Raw genomic sequence first — 22,391 nt, 5'->3', positions numbered from 1 at the left:
ACAAACACAACTTCACACACAGGTACAAACACACACACGCACACACACGCACACACACACACCCACACACACACACACACACACACACACACACACACATTTCAAACATTTCAGTTGCAATTTCAAGTTACAGTGGGCTCTATGCACACAGAATAACTCTTCCTACTTCCAGGCCACTTCGCTACTAGGTATTACCGATGATACTAATTAATTAAGGCTCTGTTCCATTTAGTGTAAAGTGGTTCTCAAACTATTTTTCATTTCAAGGACCCCCATCACTCTTTGGTTCCATTTGTACACTCTCAGGTTAAACGTCATCAAGGACACTTTGACACCCACTGGTGTAGCAGAGTGTTTCCAGTGAGCCAACATGCACCATAGCAGCACCCTGACTCTGTTTGACCAGAATGGAACAGAGCCAACATGCACCATAGGCTATGGTACATGTTGGCTCTGTTCCATTCTGGTCAAACAGAGTCAGGGTGCTGCTATGGTCCATAGCAGCACCCTGACTCTGTTTGACCAGAAAGGAACAGAGCCTTCATTAGTATCAGCGGTAACACCTGTAAAGGAAGTATAGGATAGGGGCCCAAGTTCTTTACAAAATGGTGGGTGTGTGCATGCATATATAGCCCATTTAGGCATCTTGATTCTTATCCGGAGCAAAACCAGGACCCTACTCAACAAACCAGAGGGGTACTAAACACACGCATAGTCACATTGAGTAGAGTGCAAAGAGAACAATTCAGTGCTTCAAAGAAACTCGGTAAACATGGTCAGTCTGTGACACAGACTGGACGGCTCCACTCCAGCCAGCCTCCACGGAGCGGAAGGGAGGATCTCCACTGAGACACTGACGGTTTCTCCCTGGAACAATATCCTGGTGCTGCCTGAGTGTTTGTCATAGACTCCAGCATCAGTGATTTTGTTGCAGGAGGGGACGACCTCACCTCACCTCTCCTCTCCTCTCCAGATCAGTATCAAGTATGCGTGCTCAATTAATAGAACATGTTCCGAGTGCAATAACTACATCAGTGATTGATTATATATGTAGATTATGTAGATTATATAAAGTCCTCATGAGCATTTTGTTTAATACCAAATTGGTAGAGAGTATTTTGAACCCAGCTAGGTCTCATGCACGAGAGTATGGCTAGCTTTAATGCATTTATTGATGATTTTGTTTGCAACATTCATCTCAGACAGACTTTTACCCACCATGTAATTTGTATTGATAAACTCCCTGTCTAAAACACAGCTGTTTATCAATGTCAGATTAGACTAGAATAATGGCTGTTGCTCAGAGTTGCTTAATGCCGTTTGCATGCGGACGGAGCATTCCAAATATGCCACGCTGCATGGGGACACATGAGCCTGGCTCAGTCTGTCTGTCTGTGTGCTAACATGTGTCTGTCTGTGTGCTAACATGTGTCTGTCTGTGTGCTAACATGTGTCTGTCTGTGTGCTAACATGTGTCTGTCTGTGTGCTAACATCATGTAACATGTGTCTGTCTGTGTCGCATGGAGACACATGAGCCTGTCTGTCTGTCTGTCTGCTGTCTGTGTGGTGCATGGAGACATATGAGCCTGTCTGTCTGTCTGTCTGCTGTCTGTGTGGTGCATGGAGACACATGAGCCTGGCTCAGTCTGTCTGTCTGTGTGCTAACATGTGTCTGTCTGTGTGCTAACATGTGTCTGTCTGTGTGCTAACATGTGTCTGTCTGTGTGCTAACATGTGTCTGTCTGTGTGCTAACATGTGTCTGTCTGTGTGCTAACATGTGTCTGTCTGTGTGCTAACATGTGTCTGTCTGTGTGCTAACATGTGTCTGTATGTGTGCTAACATGTGTCTGTATGTGTGCTAACATGTGTCTGTATGTGTGCTAACATGTGTCTGTCTGTGTCGCATGGAGACACATGAGCCTGTCTGTCTGTCTGTCTGTCTGTCTGTCTGCTGTCTGTGTGGTGCATGGAGACATATGAGCCTGGCTCTGTCTGTCTGTCTGTCTGTCTGTCTGTGTGCTAACATGGAGACATGAGCCTGGCTCTGTCTGTCTGTGTGCTAATTCCGACTGTTATGGTTATAAATAATAATGGAGACCTATGTTCTGTTGCCGCCCTCATAGTGACCTAGCTCTGAGGAACTGCCTGCTGACTGCTGATGTCACCGTCAAGATAGGAGACTACGGGCTGTCCCACAGCAAGTACAAGGTACGTTTGGGGACGTTTGTACACACACAAATTAAAAAAAGTTTGAAAACCACTGTACACAAAATGGAGCAGAGCCTTAATTAGTATCATCGATAACATCTGTGAAGGAAGTAGGGAAGGGGCCCGGTTGTAGGAAGAGTTATTCTGTGTGCATATAGAGCCTATTAGAGGAAGTAGGAAGAGTTATTCTGTGTGCATAGAGCCCATTAGTTTAATGAGGCCTCTGTGTGTCCACTAGGATGACTATTACGTTACATCAGAGCAGATGTGCGTTCCACTGCGCTGGATGGCCCCAGAACTGCTGGACGAGGTCCGTGGAAACCTGCTAGTGGCTGACCAGAACCTACAGAGCAACATCTGGTATGCACGCACGCACGCACGCACACAAATCGAACCCTGCACATACACACTCTTTCACATGCATTCATCCATCTCAAAAGAGACAAAGACTATCAGTTAAAACATCAACAGAAATTGTCGCAAAACAAAAAGAGGAAGTTCACAAGTTAGTTCATGAATCACATAATCACAAGGCAATGATCATTCTGTTAATGTCCAGGTGTTTGGGGGTGACCACCATCTTGTTTTGTGTTGATGTCCAGGTCTTTGGGGGTGACCGTCTTGTTTTGTGTTGATGTCCAGGTCTTTGGGGGTGACCGTCTTGTTTTGTGTTGATGTCCAGGTCTTTGGGGGTGACCACCATCTTGTTTTGTGTTAATGTCCAGGTCTTTGGGGGTGACCGTCTTGTTTTGTGTTAATGTCCAGGTCTTTGGGGGTGACCGTCTTGTTTTGTGTTAATGTCCAGGTCTTTGGGGGTGACCACCATCTTGTTTTGTGTTAATGTCCAGGTCTTTGGGGGTGACCACCATCTTGTTTTGTGTTAATGTCCAGGTCTTTGGGGGTGACTGTCTGGGAGCTGATGGAGCTGGGGAACCAGCCCTACAGACACTACTCTGACAGGCAGGTTCTGGCCCACGCTGTGAGGGAGCTGACGCTGCGACTCCCCAAACCCATGGTCAAAGCACCGCTGGCTGAGCGCTGGTGAGACATGGGAGCACACGCACGCACGCACGCACGCACACACACACACACACACACACACACACTGACACACATGCTGGGTGCACAATACCATATAACCTTCAGTTATCGTTGGAGACCAGAGGCACACACGGCGCCCAAAAGCATCCTCTTGCTCTGTTCTCATTACAAATGGTAATCCTCGTGGCTCCATCAGCATGTCGTATCCTGTACAAACCAACGAGCCCCACACACCACACACCCTCAGCAGCGCTCACCCATTATCTCCGAAGGTGTCAAAATACGATTAAAGCTCTTCTCCGTTCTCCCAGTAGTGCGAGGGCCAGCTCGTTAGTGCGAGGGCCAGCTCGTTTCCTCGTCGGATTGTAACTATAATGCAAATAAGGCAGGTTTCCCATTATTTCCAGTTTTGGTTTGTTATTGTTTCTCGATGCTCTTCGTCCTCCGAGTCCTCAGCTGCACGTCATAATGTCCTGTGTGTGTGTGTGTGTGTGTGTGTGTGTGTGTGTGTGTGTGTGTGTGTGTGTGTGTGTCCGTAGGTACGAGGTGATGCAGTTCTGCTGGCTGCAGCCTGACCAGAGGCCCAACGCTGAGGAGGTTCACCTGCTGCTCAGCTACCTGTGTGCCAAGGGCGCCAGCGAGGTGGAGGAGGACTTCGAGAGGCGCTGGGACTCGCTGCGGCCCAACGCCGGCGGCGTCCACCACCACCGCAGTGCCTCCTCTACCGCACCGCCGCTGGATCATCACCCACCTCACTCCTCCTCTTCCTCCTTCCCTCTCCTCGAGCAGTTCTCGGTCGCCGACGGCTACCATTCGGAGTCGGGGGACGACGTCCTGACGGTCACGGAGACGAGCCACGGTCTGAACTTCGAGTACAAGTGGGAGCAGGCGAGAGCGGGGCAGCCTTACCACGCCACCGCCGCTTCCCCCCCGGGCCAGAATCCATTTTACCCCCCGTTGGGGGGCATGACACTGGGGGGTTGCCCCGCGGAGGAGCTCGGCCTGGGAGTCTCGCCGCCTTCCTACTACCAGTCCAAACAGCTCCATCATGGTGCTCCCGGGGTGGTGGTGCCCGTCCTGGGTGCCCACAGCCCCTCGGTGGGCAGCGAGTACTACATCCGCATGGAGGAGCCGGTGGACCTGGACTACGCCATGGAGGAGCCGGTGGACCTGGACTACGCCATGTGCTCCTACAGCCCCGACTACGCCGGCAGCAGCAGGAGCTTCCTGACCGGGAGCGCCGACTCGGGGGAATGCATGGCCTGCCCCGGTGCTCAGGCCAAGAACATGGGCTCCTATTGGTCGGCGGACATTCACAAGACAGACGTGTTGTATGACTCCCACGACTCCAGCCCTGCCATCTCTTTGACGATGGAGCCCCTCCTGGGTCAAGTGTCGGACGGCAGCCCCCCCCTGAGACCCTGGGAGTCCGGTCACTACATATCCTATAAGGACCGAGACGGGGGCTACTACTACGAACACTCTCCCCCGCTGGGCATGGACCACCACCACCGCTACCTGATCGGAGGGGAGTCTCCCGTGGAGCCACTCCCGGAGAGCTGGGGGTCGCGGAGCCTGCGGGAGGCCCTCGGAGAGTTGGAGAACCCGCTGGGGTCGATGACGGCCGCCATCGACAGCCCGCAGTCCTACGCAGAGTGCTATCTGGAGAACGACCAGAGCGCCATCGTGGGGAGCAAGAACGTGAGCGGAGGAGGCTACTACGACATGATGGGCTCGCTGCGGAACACCATGCCAGGCCACAGCAGGCACGGCAGCCACTCTGTCAGCATCGACATCGAGATAGAGGGGGCACTCTTCATCGGCCACCAGGACAGCGACACCGAAGAGGAGGAGGAGGATATATTCGTGGAGAGGCACAGCTGCAACACGTGGCCCGCCAAGCACCGTCACCACCACCACCAGCACAGACGGGCTAGTCACAGCTGCAGGCAACAAGACGCCTACGTCGACTTCCACTACACCATGCCCAGCACAGACATCGAGGACTCGTGGCCGGACGAGCACAGCCTGACCTTTCACTCTCTGCCAAAACGCATCGACTACCTGGAGCCCTCCCACCACCAGGCCAAAGATGACGGCGGTTGCCTTACGCTCGACGACCACCACCACCACACGGTGGTGCCATCGTCGGACGCCTACGCCTACCTGTGCCACGAGGACGAGGCCGATGTGCCCGCGGTGCCGAGCGAATGCTGCCACTCTCACTTCGTGGACCCGCTCACCGGCCTGCTGGTGAGGAACTACGGCCACGCCGACTACCACGGAGAGAAGCTAGTCGACGTCGCCGGCAACGAGGATTCGCCCAATCTATCACCCGCCCCCGGGGGTCCCGTCGTAGCCAAAGCTGCCTCGTTAAAGACCGATACACCCGCAGGTATACGCAGCTTGGAACAGTACGTCGACGTTATGATTGACGACACCACCACGTGCGTAGAGAAAGACGTTGATGACAAAATCAAAGACGTGATCGTGAGGAACCCGGTAGAGCCCGAGCTGGAAGAGGTGATGCTGATCATGGCTAAGGCCAGCCCGCCTCCTCCTCCCACAGACGACCATGTGACGGAGGCCCTGATGACGGAGCCTGACTCAGAGCTGAGTCAAACGGCGGACAGCGGCGTGGAGCGAGGCTGCTCCAGCGTCAGCCTCGTCGACATCCTGGACTGCAGCGACGATGAGGACAACGACGATGACGACATGACGGACGACACCACCGACGTCACCTCAGGCATATTTGCCGACGAGTCCGGAGAGCTGAGCGTCTCCTCGCCTGCGTTCGTCAAGTCGCTGCAGAAGCACGTGGGAACGCCCGACTCCATGGACTCCTCCGTCGAGCTGCCGTCCGCGCCGGGGTTATGCGAGGGGGTCGGCGCCTTCAGCCCTGCCTCCTCGCACCCCTCCAGCTCACCCAAGGCCATGGACAGTGGCTACGACACGGAAAACAACGAGAGCCCAGAGTTTATCCCCAAGGAGCCTCACGAGCCCCGCGACCAACCCCCGACGAAGGCCAGCCTTGACACCAGCCTGGAGGAGGAGGAGGAGGGAGTAGAGACTGCGATGGCACCGAAGGACACAGAACTGTCACTCGGGGAAGGCTCTGCGTCAACATCCTCACAAACCGCCGACCCGGCGGTTCTCGTACCACTGAGTGACAAGAACCCGTACCGGGACTCCGCCTACTTCTCAGACTATGAAAATGAGAGGCTGACGAAAAACGACAGGGGTGAGGCGAGGGACGAGTTAAATGCCGACGCGGAGGAGGAGAGGACGCCAGGAAAAAAGGGTGAAAAGAGGAAGAAGGGCGAGGAGGAAGAGGACGAGGGGGATGCAGGGGACACTGAGGTTCTTTTGGATGAGGACAAACACATGGAACAACCACACTCCTCTCCACCTCCAGACATGGATGACGCAGGCCTGACAGCAGAGTGTAGCCAGGATGACACACTGGGGGAGCTGGCAGAGTGTGACACTTCTACGGCTGAGGAAGGGCGGGGCGAATGGCCGTCCCAGGTACAGAGTTCATCACTTGGGGAGGAAGGGCTGGATGAATGGCCGTCCCAGGTAGAGAGTTCGTCCCTGGGGGACTGGGCGGCGGAGGTGGTGGGAGCCATGGAGGAAGCTCTGGACGCTCTGAACGGAGACAGTAGCTCTGGCGCCGTCGAGGCAGAGGACGACAGAGACATATTATTCACCATGGAAGTCTCCACCAGTGTCCAGTCTGCCGAGGAGGTGTCCGAAATGCCGGGGACGAAGCACTCGATTCTCCACAAGTCGTCGACAACAGCGCCTGGCGAAATAACAACCCCTCTGGCGAAGGAGGAGGACGCGCCCCGTAACGCGGCGAAGAACCCCAGGCGTTTTTTGAGCTCCTCCCCTCCCCCGCCCTCTGCCGTCCCCCCGCCCGCCCTCTCTCCAGCCGCCGACGGCGGCTCGGACGCGGACGGGGAAGAGGCGGACTCGGACGGCAGCGACGAGGACTCGGACGAGGAGCCGCAGAGCTACGGCGTCCTGGACGAGCAGAGCGAAGAGGACGAGGTCTACCCCGTGCCCGTGGTGGTGAGCAGCAGCGACGACGCCCCTCACAACCTGCGCAGCCTCCTCAAGATGCCCACGCTGCTCGCCGCCGAGACCCTCCACGAGCAGCTGGAGCGCAAGAAGAAGGCGGTGTCCTTCTTCGACGACGTCACCGTCTACCTGTTCGATCAGGTGAGTCAAGTCATAAAGAGGATAATCCCTCTCAGGCCAAGCCACTGCCATGGCAGTGTCTAAGCATCTTAACAGAAAGGAGGTAGAGTTCGCCCAACTCGTGGTCACGATGCAAGAAACTTTTATCTTAAGATGACCCTGGTCTCTGGGCAGACCCAGTGAAAAGGTCAACGCCTCGGACGACTCCTCAGACTGAAATATTTCAGAAGAGAGTAAGACGACCCTGGTCTACGAGTTGTGCGACCTCTACCTCCTTTCAGTTTATCTCCCGTGGTCAGCCCCTCCCCACTTGATGTGCGCTCCTACCTCTTTGTTAGTGTCTAAAGCATTTAAAAACAAAATTCAACTGATGATGCTAATTATTTTCTTGTCCTCTCGTGACTTTACTTCATTAGGAAAGCCCTACCAAAGAGCTGGCTGCTGAGCACGGATTCCCTCCGCCAGAGTGTCAAAGTTCACAGGGCAAACCCAGAGAAAAGGCAAACGCCTCGGACGACTCCTCAGACGGAAATATTTCAGAAGAGAGTAAGTAGAGAGCAAAGCCTTGTAGTCATCATGGCTACGTGGCCGTCCACTTGAAGACCCAGATCCATATTGGATTCTCACCATTGCCACGGAGATCCACATGATTGGTCATCAGTGCCAAATTGAAAAGAAACATCTGTGCTTCATTCCCTGCTGTGTCACTTTCAGGTGCAGGGTACGAATGGGAGGACGACTTCCCACTGCTCCCTCTACCTACGTCCAAGATGGCGTCGTCCGGCTCTCCACCACCACCTCGCTCCGCTCCCATTAAGGCCCCATCAGAGCCCAAGCCAGCTGCGAAGTCCTCCAGATTCACCGTCTCCCCCTCCAACGTGTCGCGCTTCTCCATCACACACGTGTCCGACTCTGACATGGACTCGGCGTGAGGTGGGTCAGCTGTGAGATGAATATTATTAACCTAATTTAAAGTCTGTCACTCTGACTTGAACGACATTTATCTGGTTTAACAGTACGTGGCATACAGTTGTTTTTTCCCCTCATTGCTGTATAGAGGGTATGCGCATAAAGTGAATGGCAGATCGAGTGGGAAAGTGAATTTAATGTTGTTTAACCCATTTTGGTGTTAGCATCATGTCATGCTTTAGCTATTGAAAAATAGCAGATCTACAAGCTCATAGTAGGTTTGAGAGCTTGTAGGTCTGCTATTTTTGAAAAATCGAAGAACGACTGACATAGAAACATAGCTTTTTCAGAAAACTGTCAGGATGTAGAAGACATTTTTTTAATCTGATCTCAGGTAAAAATGGGTGAATAGGAAGAGTCACTGGGTAGGAGGGGGTCGTGCGGAATGCAATATCAAAGAGGGGGAAAGAGGGTTGGACATTTTCTTATAGCATTTTTATATGAATTTTTCGATGGCATGGCGTATTATTTATGATGACAAATTCTGGGCATCATACATTTGTTTGATGACAATAGCATTATATAGATCTAATATTTTCTTTTGGAAGGCAGTATGGTATAATTTAGTTTCTTAAGTCAGCAGTTTATTAAGGCAACATTTTAGAAAATTACGTTTGTTTAGAGCACTTATGATGTAAATCGTTTGTTTAGGGCACTAAATGACGACATAAGACGTTCTTATTTACGGAATAGTATAGTATGACCTTTTAGCAAAATGGTATATACGGTAGTATCACTTTTGTTTTTACTTTTTTTTTGCATTCATGAAGGTGGGGGGGGGGGTGTCTCTTACCTTTATCTTCAGTAACAATATTTATATTCAGTAACAATGATCTCTCCTCTGCAGGAGCGCTGAGGACTGGGACAGACAGAGTGAGATCTACTGACCCCGTGTGGACAGCACTAGCATGACTTCTGTTTGGTGTGGGACTTCAGGTTTCAGGCAACCATCAGACAGACACATTGCCTCTTATTGTCTAGTAGTGGACACTTTTCAGAATGGATTTCCTCCTCGTCAGGATGGGGGGGGGGGGTCTTAATTATTTTAGAATGATTAAAAGAGTATGGTAATATATATATATACAAACTACAGAATAATATATTGGGGTCGATTTGAACATATTTTTGGAGTGAAGGAAGAGAACTATGGAGGGGGGGGAAAAAAGCATCACACGTTTTGTGACACAATTCACCTTTTATTTATAATGGAGCCATACCGTACTGTGTGTGACATGGAACCAGCATGGCTTTCCACTAAGACAGTTTATTTTATTTATTATGTATATATGCTGAGTGAATGGACACAAACCTCGTCATCATGAGTATTATGGAAGATCCTTTATGTATCACAAGTAATATAATAATATTTGGGTCAATTCAGGACCAACGGACACATACATGAGTGTGACCCAGAATGTAAAAAGAAGAAGAAGAAAAAAAAAGAAGCAAATGGAAATGTCATGGTTCCTGCCTTGACTTTTGGACAATGCAGCATTTTGTGATTCTATCAGTGTTTTTATGTTATCAGGACCGCTACTGTACTATTTTACATATAATATGGCTCATATGCTTTGTACCAAATTGAGTGCCAGCATCACTTCCCAGTAACCCTTTGTTGTATGCTTTCACTGAGAAACAGTTCAACCACTTTAAACAAATTTTATACTTTGGCTATTCCAAAATAGCGGATGTACAAGCTCACAAGGTGTTGCATGCATCGTGACAATTTTGTGAGCAATTGTGAAAAATATTTGAATGAAAGTAGAGAAAAAGGTCTTCTCTTATGGGGGTCCCTGGCACAAAAGCCCAGTGTTCCTGCAGAAGATCCCTGCGGGACTCTGATTAGTATTGTATGGTTTCAAGGTCTTATAAACTGTCTGAAATTATTCTTATGGGATTAAAAGGGAGTTATTTTTTTGTTTAATTCATCAGTTAGGTTATGATTTCAGGAATTTGTCGCAGAAATGTGAACTGCCTGTGTCTGAACTGTCACTTGCTCTAATTGGGTTTGTTATGTATACTGTGATTACAGTAGGCTGCTAGAATTTGAAGTGCTGTACCTTGTCAGATACAGAGACTCTTCACAATTCGGGCAGTCTACAGTACAAAGAAAAACCACACACCAAACCGCAGCAGAATAATATTTATAGTGCACAATGCTTGGATGAAATCACACCTGATGAACATGAAACATTCATGTGGCTTTACTTTGACCGATTGAGGGGGGAAAGGATCCATTAATGCATTGAATGTTAGTTTAACTTGTCTATTCAGTTGTGCAGGGATTGGTTGAGAGGCAACAATATGTTGAGAAGAGCAATAGATGGTCATAAGTTTGAAATATTACAGATATTTCACTAACCCTAAACCCTAAGGTAAGTGGGGAACATATAGAACCCTGGGAACATATAACCTGGGTAACGTAGGGATGGATGGCCCTGTTTAAAAAAAGGGTTGCGCCTGTTGGACTAAAGAATTGGTTGGTTGCTGCTATTTCATATCACAGTTGGCATCAAAGCCTTTAAGAACCAGGGTGCCACGTATATCGAAAAGCTCCTCTCCCTGATCAACATGTAGTGTGTTCTATGTATTTGTTTGCCTCCTCTCTCTAGGTCGTCCAGGTAGCCCCCTAGCTCCGCAGGCTTTAATATTCTGTATTAGTTTAGCGTAGAACCATTCTAGACAAGCAGTATGTGATATTTTTGTATCTCAAGAAAACAAAATAACGTCTAAGAACATTGATGTACTGTACTTTGTGTGTGCCAGAGGGAAGGTAAAAAAGAAGTTCACTCTATGTTTATTGTCGCCAAAGAGATGTTTTGTGGTCCCGGGGCAAAGGAACATGACTGATCGTTACCAAGCGGTGGAGAGACAGGGAAGCAGTGCTGGCCTTGCACTGATCACCATGAGCAGCAGTACGTAGTTTTAGAGATGTGATAGTAGGCCAAATACAGTATGTGCCCCTGATCGCTGACTTGGTCACATGTACTTTCTGTACCTTCTATCAGATATAAATAAAGTCTGTTTTTCACGTCCAATTGTTTTGATTTGCTTTAGTGTTTATTATGTACAAATAAAGGATTCACCTTAAACACTATAGTTTGTGGTTGAATATATTAGAGGAAAAAGTTCTCCTCGGAGCACAGGTCAGGAATGGGTGTGCATTGTTTGGTATTGAGTGATCAATAGACAATGTCTTGTAGCATCATGTGTACCGATTTGCTTTGGACTAATATAATAAGAAGAAAATGTGTTTCACATAGGTTGGCCTTCTGTCCTGGTGGCACTAAAATCTTTGGAAATTGCAGGCCAGAAGTTTTTCCTAGTTTCTTAGTTTCATGCAGATCAGTTGACGGTGCAGTTATAGGTAAAGAGAAGGCGCTACTCTGTCTGTTAGTGTTATAATGCCACCATATAAGGCTGATTTAAAAAAAGTCAAGTGGCATTTCTTCCTCAGCCTCACCACAATCGGACATGATTTGCGGCATTTTGTTCTAAAAGGGCCGCTCTTGCAAACTCAAACAGATCTGTTTGATCACAAGACTATAGAGATGTGTGTAGGCTACCGATTTGAGTGAAATTTGGATAAAATCTGAAGGATAATGTAAAAAAGGGTTTTACATAAATTGGCCTCCTGGTGGCCAACTTGTGTGTGTGTGTGTGTGTGTGTGTGTGTGTGTGTGTGTGTTTCACCGTGATCACTGTGATCAAGCCAACACCGGAGATTAGCTGATCACAGAGGAATATGATATGTACGTGTTCCCTGCCTATAGGCTAGAAATGTACAATAGGCTATTTTTACTTTAAAATGTAAGTCATAAGTTTCCAAAATGCAACTTAATGTATGCTACAGTACCGTACGCAAGTAAATGTACTTCATTATTGTAATGTCCTTACGTTTGTCTCCCTGCCTGAAATGAAAACACATAATTTAGGGCTGCCAAGTTTCAGAAAAAGGCAAGAGTGAGACTTTAGTGTCATGATGCGTTTGCTGCCCAATGGGCGGCAGCGAAAACAAATTGGCCTTTTTAATGTCGATTTGGCCTTTTTTAACATTGATTTAGAGGATTACAGACATCCCACCCTAGAAAAGAATCCTACAATGAACATATTTGTGGATATATATATATATTTTGTTTTTGCTTAAACTGCAAAAGAAAATTATATGATGCTGAATAATAACCCACTTTTTTAATACTAGTATTTAACAAAATGAGTGAAAGAGTTGCACCAGGTGAAGAGATGGTCAGTCTCCTATTGCAGTGATTCCCAAACTTTTTCATGTCAAGGACCCCCAAATTGACATTTTTTGTCAAATGGACCCCCATTTGAAAAGAGATGCCAGGGACCTCCATAAAAGAAGATTTTTACGTATAGCAGTGATTCTCAACCCGTTTCATTTCAAGGACCCCCAGTAGTAAATGGCAATTTCTATCTCTGGGACCCCCAATTTATATTGTAAAATCAATGTTAATTTAACTGTCTGTTCATTGCCACAATAATTCACCCCATAATCTCAGTGAAAATGGGGGAATATGATGTGAAATAAATAGTCAGATTCTAAAACTGGAATTTGGGAAAAAGCCTTAGGCTATATTTACATTTTCTTAGTTAAAACCATTCCATGATTTCCCCATGCCCACACACACACACACACACACACACACACACACACACTCTCTCTGTATATTGTATTGAGTTGTACACGGTACACTGTGCAGGATGCGTGACAGTTTTGGTACTGTACAGTGTAAAACAAATATTAAAAAAAAACATTTTTCCACAACATATTTTGAAGTTCACCAACGCAAGCAGCATGTGTAGGCCAGAGTAATATAGTAAGAGAGTGGCGACACTATAGCGTTGAAGGTTAATGCGGAAGTGCTCATTCTATCTCAATGGGATAGTTCCAAATGTCAAAGCGTGTCGCCACTCTTACTACATTACTCTGGTGTAGGCTAATTAAGCTGGGTGGCGCAGCTGTTCTGTAAATTAGTTTTGTCCTGACTGACAGGACTGCAGGCTTTATCCACCGAGTTGTTTGTTGTGACTTTAGCGTCATATCAAAGTCTCTGCTATTTTTATTGTCTTGTTTGAACACCCGACCAGAAAACTGAGAAAAGGTGCAAAAACTTTGCATAATAACTGTCGGTCGAACTTTCAATTGAAAGAATCCGAAAGGGACTTTAATTTCTTGCCATCGTGTGCTCGTTTCTTCTTTTGGTTGGTCAAAAAAAAATGCAAACCCGCACCGATTAGCGTAGGTTCGAGGACGATGGAGATCATGGAGGCGTGTGACAGTCAGCGGCTGCGCGTTGCTGTAGCTGCGGGCAGGGGGGACAGAAAACTGCTGCGCACTTTGCTTCGTGAAACTGGAGTCAGCGTCGTCTTTTTCTGCACCGCGCCTGCTTCTGGATGTTTTTACACACCCCTCCACATGGCAGCAGGTGCTGGCCATATAGGATGTGTAAGAGAGATACTGTCCTGGTTTGGTAAGTATAGGGTGACCACTGCAATGTAGAAATACTCCGTTACAAGTCCTGAATTCAACATTTACTTGAGTAAAAGCAGGACGGGTTTCTGAACTGCCCACACAGACCAACCTGCGGCTGTGCTGGCCCTGTAAGAGCCCAGACCAGGGTCCCCTGTGGGCTGCCCACGGTGAGACCACAGCTGTGGGCATCACTTCGGCAAACCCGATGTGGGCCTGTGTAGGTTTGATGCGGGCATGGAGCCTACAGGGACTTGCTTGCAGGTCCTGCAGGACGCCCAGGATTCGAACTCTGGTCTCCTGTGTGAAAGTCCAAGGGATGGGGGAGATATACTTTTGATGCCATCCAAGACTGTCATGCCATCAGGCAGAGCCACTCGACTGCTACACTCACCCTGACACCCCCCTTTTGACCTTCTCCCACAGGGAGGCCATCAGGCAGTGGCTCTGAGCCACTCAGGGCTACACAGTGACAGGGCTCATGAGACACAGACAGAGTAGGAAAAAAAATGTGGTATTTTACGATATGAACATTAGGCCCCATTTACACTGGCAGCCAAATCCAGCCTGAATCAGATCTGAGCCACATCCAGTTTGGAATCTGATTTGTTGAAATGAGTCGAGTAGAGTAATGTCTTGCAGAAAACAGCGAGTTGAGAAAACAGGCTTGAAAGGTTCACTTCTGTGGACTCTAATGTTACACCTAGCTACATGTTTTTGATTTTGATTTCAGCTCTGACATTTATTTCTAGTATGTGAAGTGTCTGCCTGTGCTATTAACTAATTTTGGATAAAAAAACTGTTTTTCTCATCCTGAACAGTTATAGTCTTGCCGCCATGACTGTCTCTGTATCAAAAAGAAAAGAGTCACATTTGGTTTGCATGAAAAACGCTCCTTGGACTAAAAACGGCCATAGCCACTTTTCGAAATGTGATGACTCATCACATTTGTGGCATTATGTTTGCATCTTTGCTCATATCTCACATGCTGTCTCCCTCTCTCTGACTGGATCATTTCCCAGCAACAGCCTCCAACTGCACCATAAGTGAGTATGTGGACTGTACCACTGAAGATGGTTGCACTGCGCTACGCCTGGCTGTCCGTACCCGCAACCTTGACATCGTAAAACTCCTCCTGAATGCAGACGGCAACGTCAACATCCAAGACAAAGACTATAGCGTTGAAGGTTAATGCGGAAGTGCTCATTCTATCTCAATGGGATAGTTCCAAATGTCAAAGCGTGTCGCCACTCTTACTACATTACTCTGGTGTAGGCTAATTAAGCTGGATGTCGCAGCTGTTCTGTAAGTTAGTTTTGTCCTGACTGACAGGACTGCAGGCTTTATCCACCGAGTTGTTTGTTGTGACTTTAGCGTCATATCAAAGTCTCTGCTATTTTTATTGTCTTGTTTGAACACCCGACCAGAAAACTGAGAAAAGGTGCAAAAACTTTGCATAATAACTGTCGGTCGAACTTTCAATTGAAAGAATCCGAAAGGGACTTTAATTTCTTGCCATCGTGTGCTCGTTTCTTCTTTTGGTTGTTAAAAAAAAAAAGCAAACCCGCACCGATTAGCGTAGGTTCGAGGACGATGGAGATCATGGAGGCGTGTGACAGTCAGCGGCTGCGCGTTGCTGTAGCTGCAGGCAAAAAAACGGCCATAGCCACTTTTCGAAATGTGATGACTCATCACATTTGTGGCATTATGTTTGCAATCTTTGCTCATATCTCACATGCTGTCTCCCTCTCTCTGACTGGATCATTTCCCAGCAACAGCCTCCAACTGCACCATAAGTGAGTATGTGGACTGGACCACTGAAGATGGTTGCACTGCGCTACGCCTGGCTGTCCGTACCCGCAACCTTGACATCGTAAAACTCCTCCTGAATGCAGGCGGCAACGTCAACATCCAAGACAAAATGGGATTGTCTCCGCTCCACGCGGGTAAGATTCAGGGGGGGGGGGGCATACGTTGGTCCGACGTACTAACAGTCCGACACATGCATGGCCGGTTAAGACTCACCCACATGGCTTCCCTGTTTGGGGTAGGTTGTAATAATATAATGCTTGTCAAACACATGCACCCAGATTCAGGTCTGCAAAGAGTTGGTTTGTCCGTGAATGTTGTTTTTCATGTGTCAATGTGTGCTCACTAGTGTTCATTTCGTTGACTAATACTATGACAATCTTTTTTCGTTGACTACCTTTTTCACTGACAAACTAAATGGAAACTAAATTAAAACTAAGCTATGACGACTAAAACTAAGACTAAATATATTGACAATTTTGTCGTCAAATAAAAATTTTATTAAAATGGAGGGACTAGTGGACAAGGGACCAGTATAAGTCATTTTACACTTGGTTGCATGCATAAAATAAATCTAAAAGCTCACAACGTGCCGCAGTGCGACACGTGAGCTTGTAGATCAGCCATTACGATTTACGACGGCATTGAGGCCCGCCAAAATGCATTTTAGTTGACTAAATCAACTGTACATTTAGTCGACTAAAACTAAAACACTAAAACATTCCAGATGACTAAAATGTGATAAAAAATAATTTATTTTGTATTCAAAATCAAAAGAGTATGACTAAAAAAAACTAAAATCAACACTGGTGCTCACAGCCGTGATGGATGACAACCTGGACATGGCAAAGCTGCTGATTGACAAAGGGGCAGATGTCAACGCAAAAGATGACAAGTCCTGGTCTTGTCTTCACTACGTTGCTGGAAAGGGAACCACAAGTGTACAGCACCTCGACATGGTCAAGCTGCTCGTTGAGAACGGGGCGTATGTCAACGCCACGGATGACGAGTCCCGCTATTCTCTTCATTACGCTGCCGAAAAGGTAAACACAAGTGCACAGTATGGCCCAGAAAGTATGGCCTTTTCCTGTGTGATCTACCGTCTTTCACAAGCCAACTTGATAACCCAGTCAGTTGAGGAACAGCTTTGCAAATATAGCTTTTGTCCTAGCACAGTGGTTTTCAACCTTTTTCATATCATTCGGCATTTGAGCCACAGACGACCATTTTGATTACATTTAGCCACTCGGACCCAAAACCTTTGTCCACAATTCCATCTGTATTGATGTGGTACCGTAGGAGAGATAACAGGCAAACGTTGATCAAAATAACAATTCTTCTAGTGCATTGATTTTTATCCACCCTCTCCTCTTTTTTTTTTTTACTTTTTTGAGTGCTCGGATCGCCCTTTTATCTAGTAACAATTCTTCTACATTCTCTAATTGTGTAGACGTGTTGTAAATTAAGTAATGCAGATGTTTAACAATAATTTAACTCTTGAGATCGTAAAATTAAACCAATGGACCCATAAGGGTTTGTTTTCCTTACGGGTCCATTTGGTTTCATTTCACACTCAAGAGTTACAAACGCTCCCATCATTTAGCTGGAACCACCTGGAACCTCCTCAAGGACTACTGGTGGTCCCCCGGACCACTGGTTGAGAACCACTGTCCTAGCAGAATAGTGGAGCCACACAAATGACCCCATATGTATGAGGAGACTATTATCTTGTATGGAATCTATATATTGCTACAATTCAGATAAATCTACTCACTTGGATATTATACCCACTTCTCTCTCTCTCTCTCTCTCTCTCTTCAGGGTTTCTGTGGAATTGTTAAAATCCTGGCACCACTGTGTTCTTTAGCTCGCTACGACACAAAGGAGAAGACAGCCTTGTATCTGGCAGCAGAGCATGGTCATGACCATTGTTTGAAAATATTAGCTGAAGCAGGTATTAGTATTAGTTAGCTTTTTTAAATACAGTATATATAAAACAATCCAGAATGAAAAGACAGGTGCTTGTCAAACAAGAGTGAAATACAATGAAGAAATCCTGCTTGGTAATCAGAAAATACATTTTCATGTGTTGCCAATTTTCTGCCAATCAGAAAAGACTACCCATCTATCACCTTTGGATCAAAATAGGTACTGTACATCACTTCCTGAAGATGTATTTTCTGTTTCCTAAAGAGCTGGAGAGATGGGGAGACTCCTGTTACTGGACAATCTATAGCAATGATTACTAGTATCAGCATGTGAAGCCCAGTTTTGGTTTGTTTTTGAGGGGCGCTAGCCCCTCTTATATATAGCTTTTTGTCATAACTCTTGTCACATTTTCCAATGACAATGAAAGGAGAATTTATGTCATGTGTCTGAGCAAATCGGCTTTATGTGCCAACACAACATGAAAGGCCATTGACAATGAAAGGAGAATGTATGTCATGTGAGCAAATCAACATGTTACGGTGATGGACGATGATAAGAGCGCCCCTCACTTCACACGGGTGTGATTTATTTTAAAGTTTTAGAGTTGACAATGAAAATACAGTCGAATGGAAAGAGTACTAGTGCCTAGTACCAATGGTCTAGGATAATGGTCCACAACACATACAAGCAGAACATGCTTACAGAACATTTATCAGTGTGGATGTTCACATCATTATCGTTATACCGGTCCGGTTGATATCTTTATAGTTCTCATTCTTGGTGTTGTAGTAGAGTAGACAACCCTTTATTACTATAATATATAGCGTAACCCATTTTAAGACTTGACTTGCAGGTGCATGTGTGAATACCCGGGCAGCTGACTTCACTACCCCGTTGATGGCTGCTACAAAGAACGCGTGCGACAAGTGTGTGGAGGTGTTGCTGAACCACAAGGCCGACCCAAATCTTCACTGCAGCCGTGTTTGGCCACAGCTGCCCATTCATGCCGCTGCCAAGGGTCTAAACGAAAAGTATGTCCAATGTATTTGTATTTGGTTGATAAAGTTAACATAACTATAACGAAATGCATTTGAAATTAAATAAAAACTTTTCAGGATTCCAATTAAAAAAGCGCAAAATAAATCAGGATTTCAATTCAAATATAGCAAAAATAGCTACAAGCTCAAAACGCGTCGCACTGCGACGGGTTTTGAGCTTGTAGATTTTGTAGATTTGTAGATTTGTCAAAGATGTCCTCCACTCTGCCAACACAGTTTTGTTGTGGTATAACTTTTGTGTACTTTCTTCTCGCCAGCATCCTTAAAAGGCTCATTGCTGTGACAGACCGCGCTGTTGACCGTGGTGAGGGAATGGTGAGTCCAGTGTACGAGGCCGTGGACAATCCACCCATGCTGAAGGTCCTGCTCAGTGAGGGCTTCAGTCCTGAAGGCCAGGACTGCAGGAACCTCTACGAGATGGACTCACCACTCGCCTTAGTCCTGTCTCAAGACGATACATATGAACTGGAATCCGTCAGGTATGAACCACTTGGCATCTGTATTTCATCTATATCTATAAATGTCTCCACGTAACTCGAGAACCCACGTGTTCCACACCACCACCACAGGTGTGAATTGTGAAACCATAGTGCCTGGCCTTGAGTTGGTGGGATACACTGTTGTCCAGAAACACCACAAAAGCCTCTGCCCAGCTCTGGACAGGGCCCCTGCCCGGGCTCTGGACAGGGCCCAAATTTGCCAATTGATCACACCTGATCACCCCAAGATTATCCATATATGGGGCTGGCCTGTTCTGACAAACATGACATCACAATGTTGTTCTGACATCTGTATAGACTTCATATTTGGGTATGCCTGACAAGGAACTTCATATATGGGCATAAAAGGTGGGGCATTCATTTACATCATTCCAAGTAGGCCAGTGCCCAACGGGCACCGCTCTAGTTCATTCATAAATAAAATAATCTGGCCAGCTCACAACGTGATGTGGTGTGTTAATGTAGCCTGGTTAATAAACCAGACCGAATCAGCCGTTAGTCTGGTTTATTAACCAGGCTAGTGTTAATGAGCTCATAGAATGGCTGTTTTCACTGCGCAACACCATCCTTAGTATAATAATCCAAAGTACAAAATAAGCATCTAGTCTGCATTAAGATAATCTAGCAGGGCCTCTAAAACTAAAGAAGATATTTTAGTGAGTAATGCAGTAAGTGAAATAATGCAATGACACTGACAAGCCAGCCCCTAATTTGTCGGACCTGGTGCCCATACCAGGCTAATCATGTCCAAAGAAATATTCAAAGTAGCGCCATTCATTACAAACCAATAACATATTATACTGTAACTGCAATTGGATACAGAATGATATTTTTTTACACTTCACTGACACTTCACTCTATATCGGCTCTCTTTCACAGACATCCGTTGCAAATGTTGCTGGCTGCAGGAGCAAGCGTGACCAGGGACTCCTGGGACGCGTGTCTAACAGACACCGTGCTTCTGTCACCACTGATCCACTATAGAGGGTATACCAGAAGAAAACGGCAATGGCGGACTGAGGGGCTTTTTGGCCCCAGTGAACTCCAGGCGTTGCAGAGTGTTGCCGCCCAAAACGCAGAAGAAGCAGAATTTTGGCTCCCCACCCTCTTGAGGGTTGGACTGGACCCCTCTGTGTTCCTGCTGCCTAACTTGTAAGAGAGATTTTTGAGGGGCTCCTATATACAGCTTTTGTCCCCACAAAATGTCCGCAACACAAACATTAAATGCCATTAATAATCCATCGCGTTCATATTTTGAACGAGAGGCAGTTGAGAAGTCAGAAATGAAGAGCTTAGTATATCCATCAGATCAAAACCATGGAGAGCGCCCTAGATTAGGAGAGACGAGATTCTTTCTGCAGCGGTAAACAGGGAAGTGACTGAACCGTGCATGAACGAAAAGCGAAGCGTATGGTGGCCTTGGAGTCCAACTCAAAAATAAAAAAAGGAAAGAATTCAGAATATTCGTCTCTCATTTGATATCTTTGAAGATGCGCTAGGACGTGTACACACGTCCTTTGAATCCGTCGGTTGGATTGCTTATGACGTGTGGGCACGTCGGATGGACTGAACCGGTTAAACATCTCCATTACTTAATTTACTTAATTAAGACTACACATCTGAGGACCCTATAGAAGGAAAGATTACCTGTCATCTCTCCTAATGGTACCAACATCAATCCAGCACGGAATTGTGGACAAAATCCTATCCAACGACAACAAAATATTCTAGGTTTTGGGTCTGAGAGGCTAAATCTCATCAAACGGTGGTTCGGCTCTAATGCAGAATAAATAAATAATGGACCTTGATGTGAAAAAGATTGAAAGCCACTGTGCTAGAGATGATGTTGATGTGCATAATCGTGACTCGACTGATAAATCGTTCTGATCGCTGCTGTGTTTTTGTCGTCATTCATGCCACACAGTTTCAGAGCGGCAGACGACAAGGTTCTGAACTACCTACTGGAGATGGTGAACTGGTCGACGCTGTCGCCGGCCCTGACGGAAGTTCTGCAGCAGCGTCTGAGAAGCAAGACCTGGATACCTGCTTGTCCCGTCGGTGTGTACGACACATTCACTTATGATATGTTTAAACGTTTTATGTTCTGTCGGAAATTAATGCCCTGTTTCATCGTGATGCACAAAGGTACGCAATGCGTTAGGACCACTTTTCCGAGAGCATTGCATAATGTTGTGAGCTCTTCAGAATACGACGTGATGGACAAACACACATTGATTAACATTTGTTACTTTGTGGAAATGCACTTAAAATGTGCACAACATAGGGATTGTTTGGGATTTCCTGCAGTAAGTGGTGATCACCACAGGGTGTCAGTAACTCACCCAGGTTTAGTGTTCTAGGGTTAAGATATTTTGGGCATGAAAAATGGGTTACAAAATCGTGGGATAGAAAATATATTAAAAATATATATATATTTTGGGACATAGAAACATAGTTTTTTCAGAAAGCTGTCAGGATGTAGAAGACACTTTTAGAATCTGATCTCAGGTCAAAATGGGTTAAGATATTTTTGGGGGGCTTTTGCCTTTATTGATAGATCACAGTAGACTGAGAGGTAATAGGGAGAGTGAAGGGGACTGACACGCAGTGCAAAGGTTGTTCGAACCCGCGACACGCCGCGCCGCCAGGCTGGGTGCCCGGACCGCTAACCCTAGCTGTCCGGGCCATAGTTTACTTTTCTTTGTGTATGTGTTTCTGGAAAAAATCAATAAGTTTGTGTGTGTGTGTGTGTGTGTGTGTGTGTGTGTGACGTAGATGGTTTCCCCTCTCTGCTTCACCTGTGCAGGCTGAAAATCAGGGACATACTGGGAAGTGACGTCCTTATGAGAACCAATGCTGTTGAGCGGCTGCCGGTTCCAACTCTGCTCCGTACCTTCCTCACGTTTTCCGACATCTCATCACCTCGATCTTGATCTCAGGTCTACTGATCTACTATTTTTTTCATCACTTCCAATTGCAGTGGTGGATAAAGTACTACTTATTTTTTTGACTTAATTAAAAGTATCAATATCAAATGTAGAAATACTCCGTTACAAGTAAAAGTCCAAAGATTCTAAATTTACTTCAGTAAAAGTACAAAAGCATTGGTATCAAAATGCAAAAAGTACTAATTATACAGAATGTCCCATTTCAATGTTTTTAATTGTATAAAATGTCTTAC

The 22,391-nt window shown here is 46.5% G+C and overlaps 2 protein-coding genes across 2 annotated transcripts in view; both read left to right on the top strand.

Moving 5' to 3' along the window:
• The window catches only part of aatkb (apoptosis-associated tyrosine kinase b), a gene marked incomplete at its 5' end in the record, with an annotated part of 65,243 nt that extends 53,782 nt beyond the window's left edge, over positions 1 to 11,461 (top strand). Inside the window, 8 exons of the mRNA XM_083787463.1 lie at positions 1 to 22; positions 2,126 to 2,210; positions 2,449 to 2,570; positions 3,102 to 3,251; positions 3,791 to 7,475; positions 7,871 to 8,000; positions 8,169 to 8,387; positions 9,271 to 11,461. The exon at positions 1 to 22 is cut by the window's left edge and continues 112 nt beyond it. Coding sequence (XP_083643589.1) covers positions 1 to 22; positions 2,126 to 2,210; positions 2,449 to 2,570; positions 3,102 to 3,251; positions 3,791 to 7,475; positions 7,871 to 8,000; positions 8,169 to 8,386 — 4,412 coding nt within the window. The 3' untranslated portion in view covers position 8,387; positions 9,271 to 11,461. The remainder of the gene's footprint in view (positions 23 to 2,125; positions 2,211 to 2,448; positions 2,571 to 3,101; positions 3,252 to 3,790; positions 7,476 to 7,870; positions 8,001 to 8,168; positions 8,388 to 9,270) is intronic.
• Positions 11,462 to 17,656: 6,195 nt separating this feature from the next.
• On the top strand, positions 17,657 to 22,143 carry LOC310874603 (ankyrin repeat and SOCS box protein 3-like; the record flags this gene model as incomplete). Its single annotated transcript, XM_083787462.1, has 6 exons — positions 17,657 to 17,677; positions 18,506 to 18,683; positions 18,968 to 19,189; positions 20,249 to 20,362; positions 21,135 to 21,268; positions 21,986 to 22,143. Exons 2-6 carry the CDS (start codon positions 18,550 to 18,552, stop codon positions 22,141 to 22,143), a joined length of 762 nt encoding a protein of 253 aa, XP_083643588.1. The 5' UTR covers positions 17,657 to 17,677; positions 18,506 to 18,549.
• Positions 22,144 to 22,391: the final 248 nt, after the last annotated feature.

The sequence above is a fragment of the Protomyctophum parallelum genome (assembly GCF_964188405.1).
Source record: "Protomyctophum parallelum genome assembly, chromosome: 17".
In the NCBI taxonomy this organism is placed as follows: Eukaryota; Metazoa; Chordata; class Actinopteri; order Myctophiformes; family Myctophidae; genus Protomyctophum; species Protomyctophum parallelum.
Note: the sequence above shows the minus strand (reverse complement) of the source record. Positions and strands in the feature narration are given on the sequence as shown.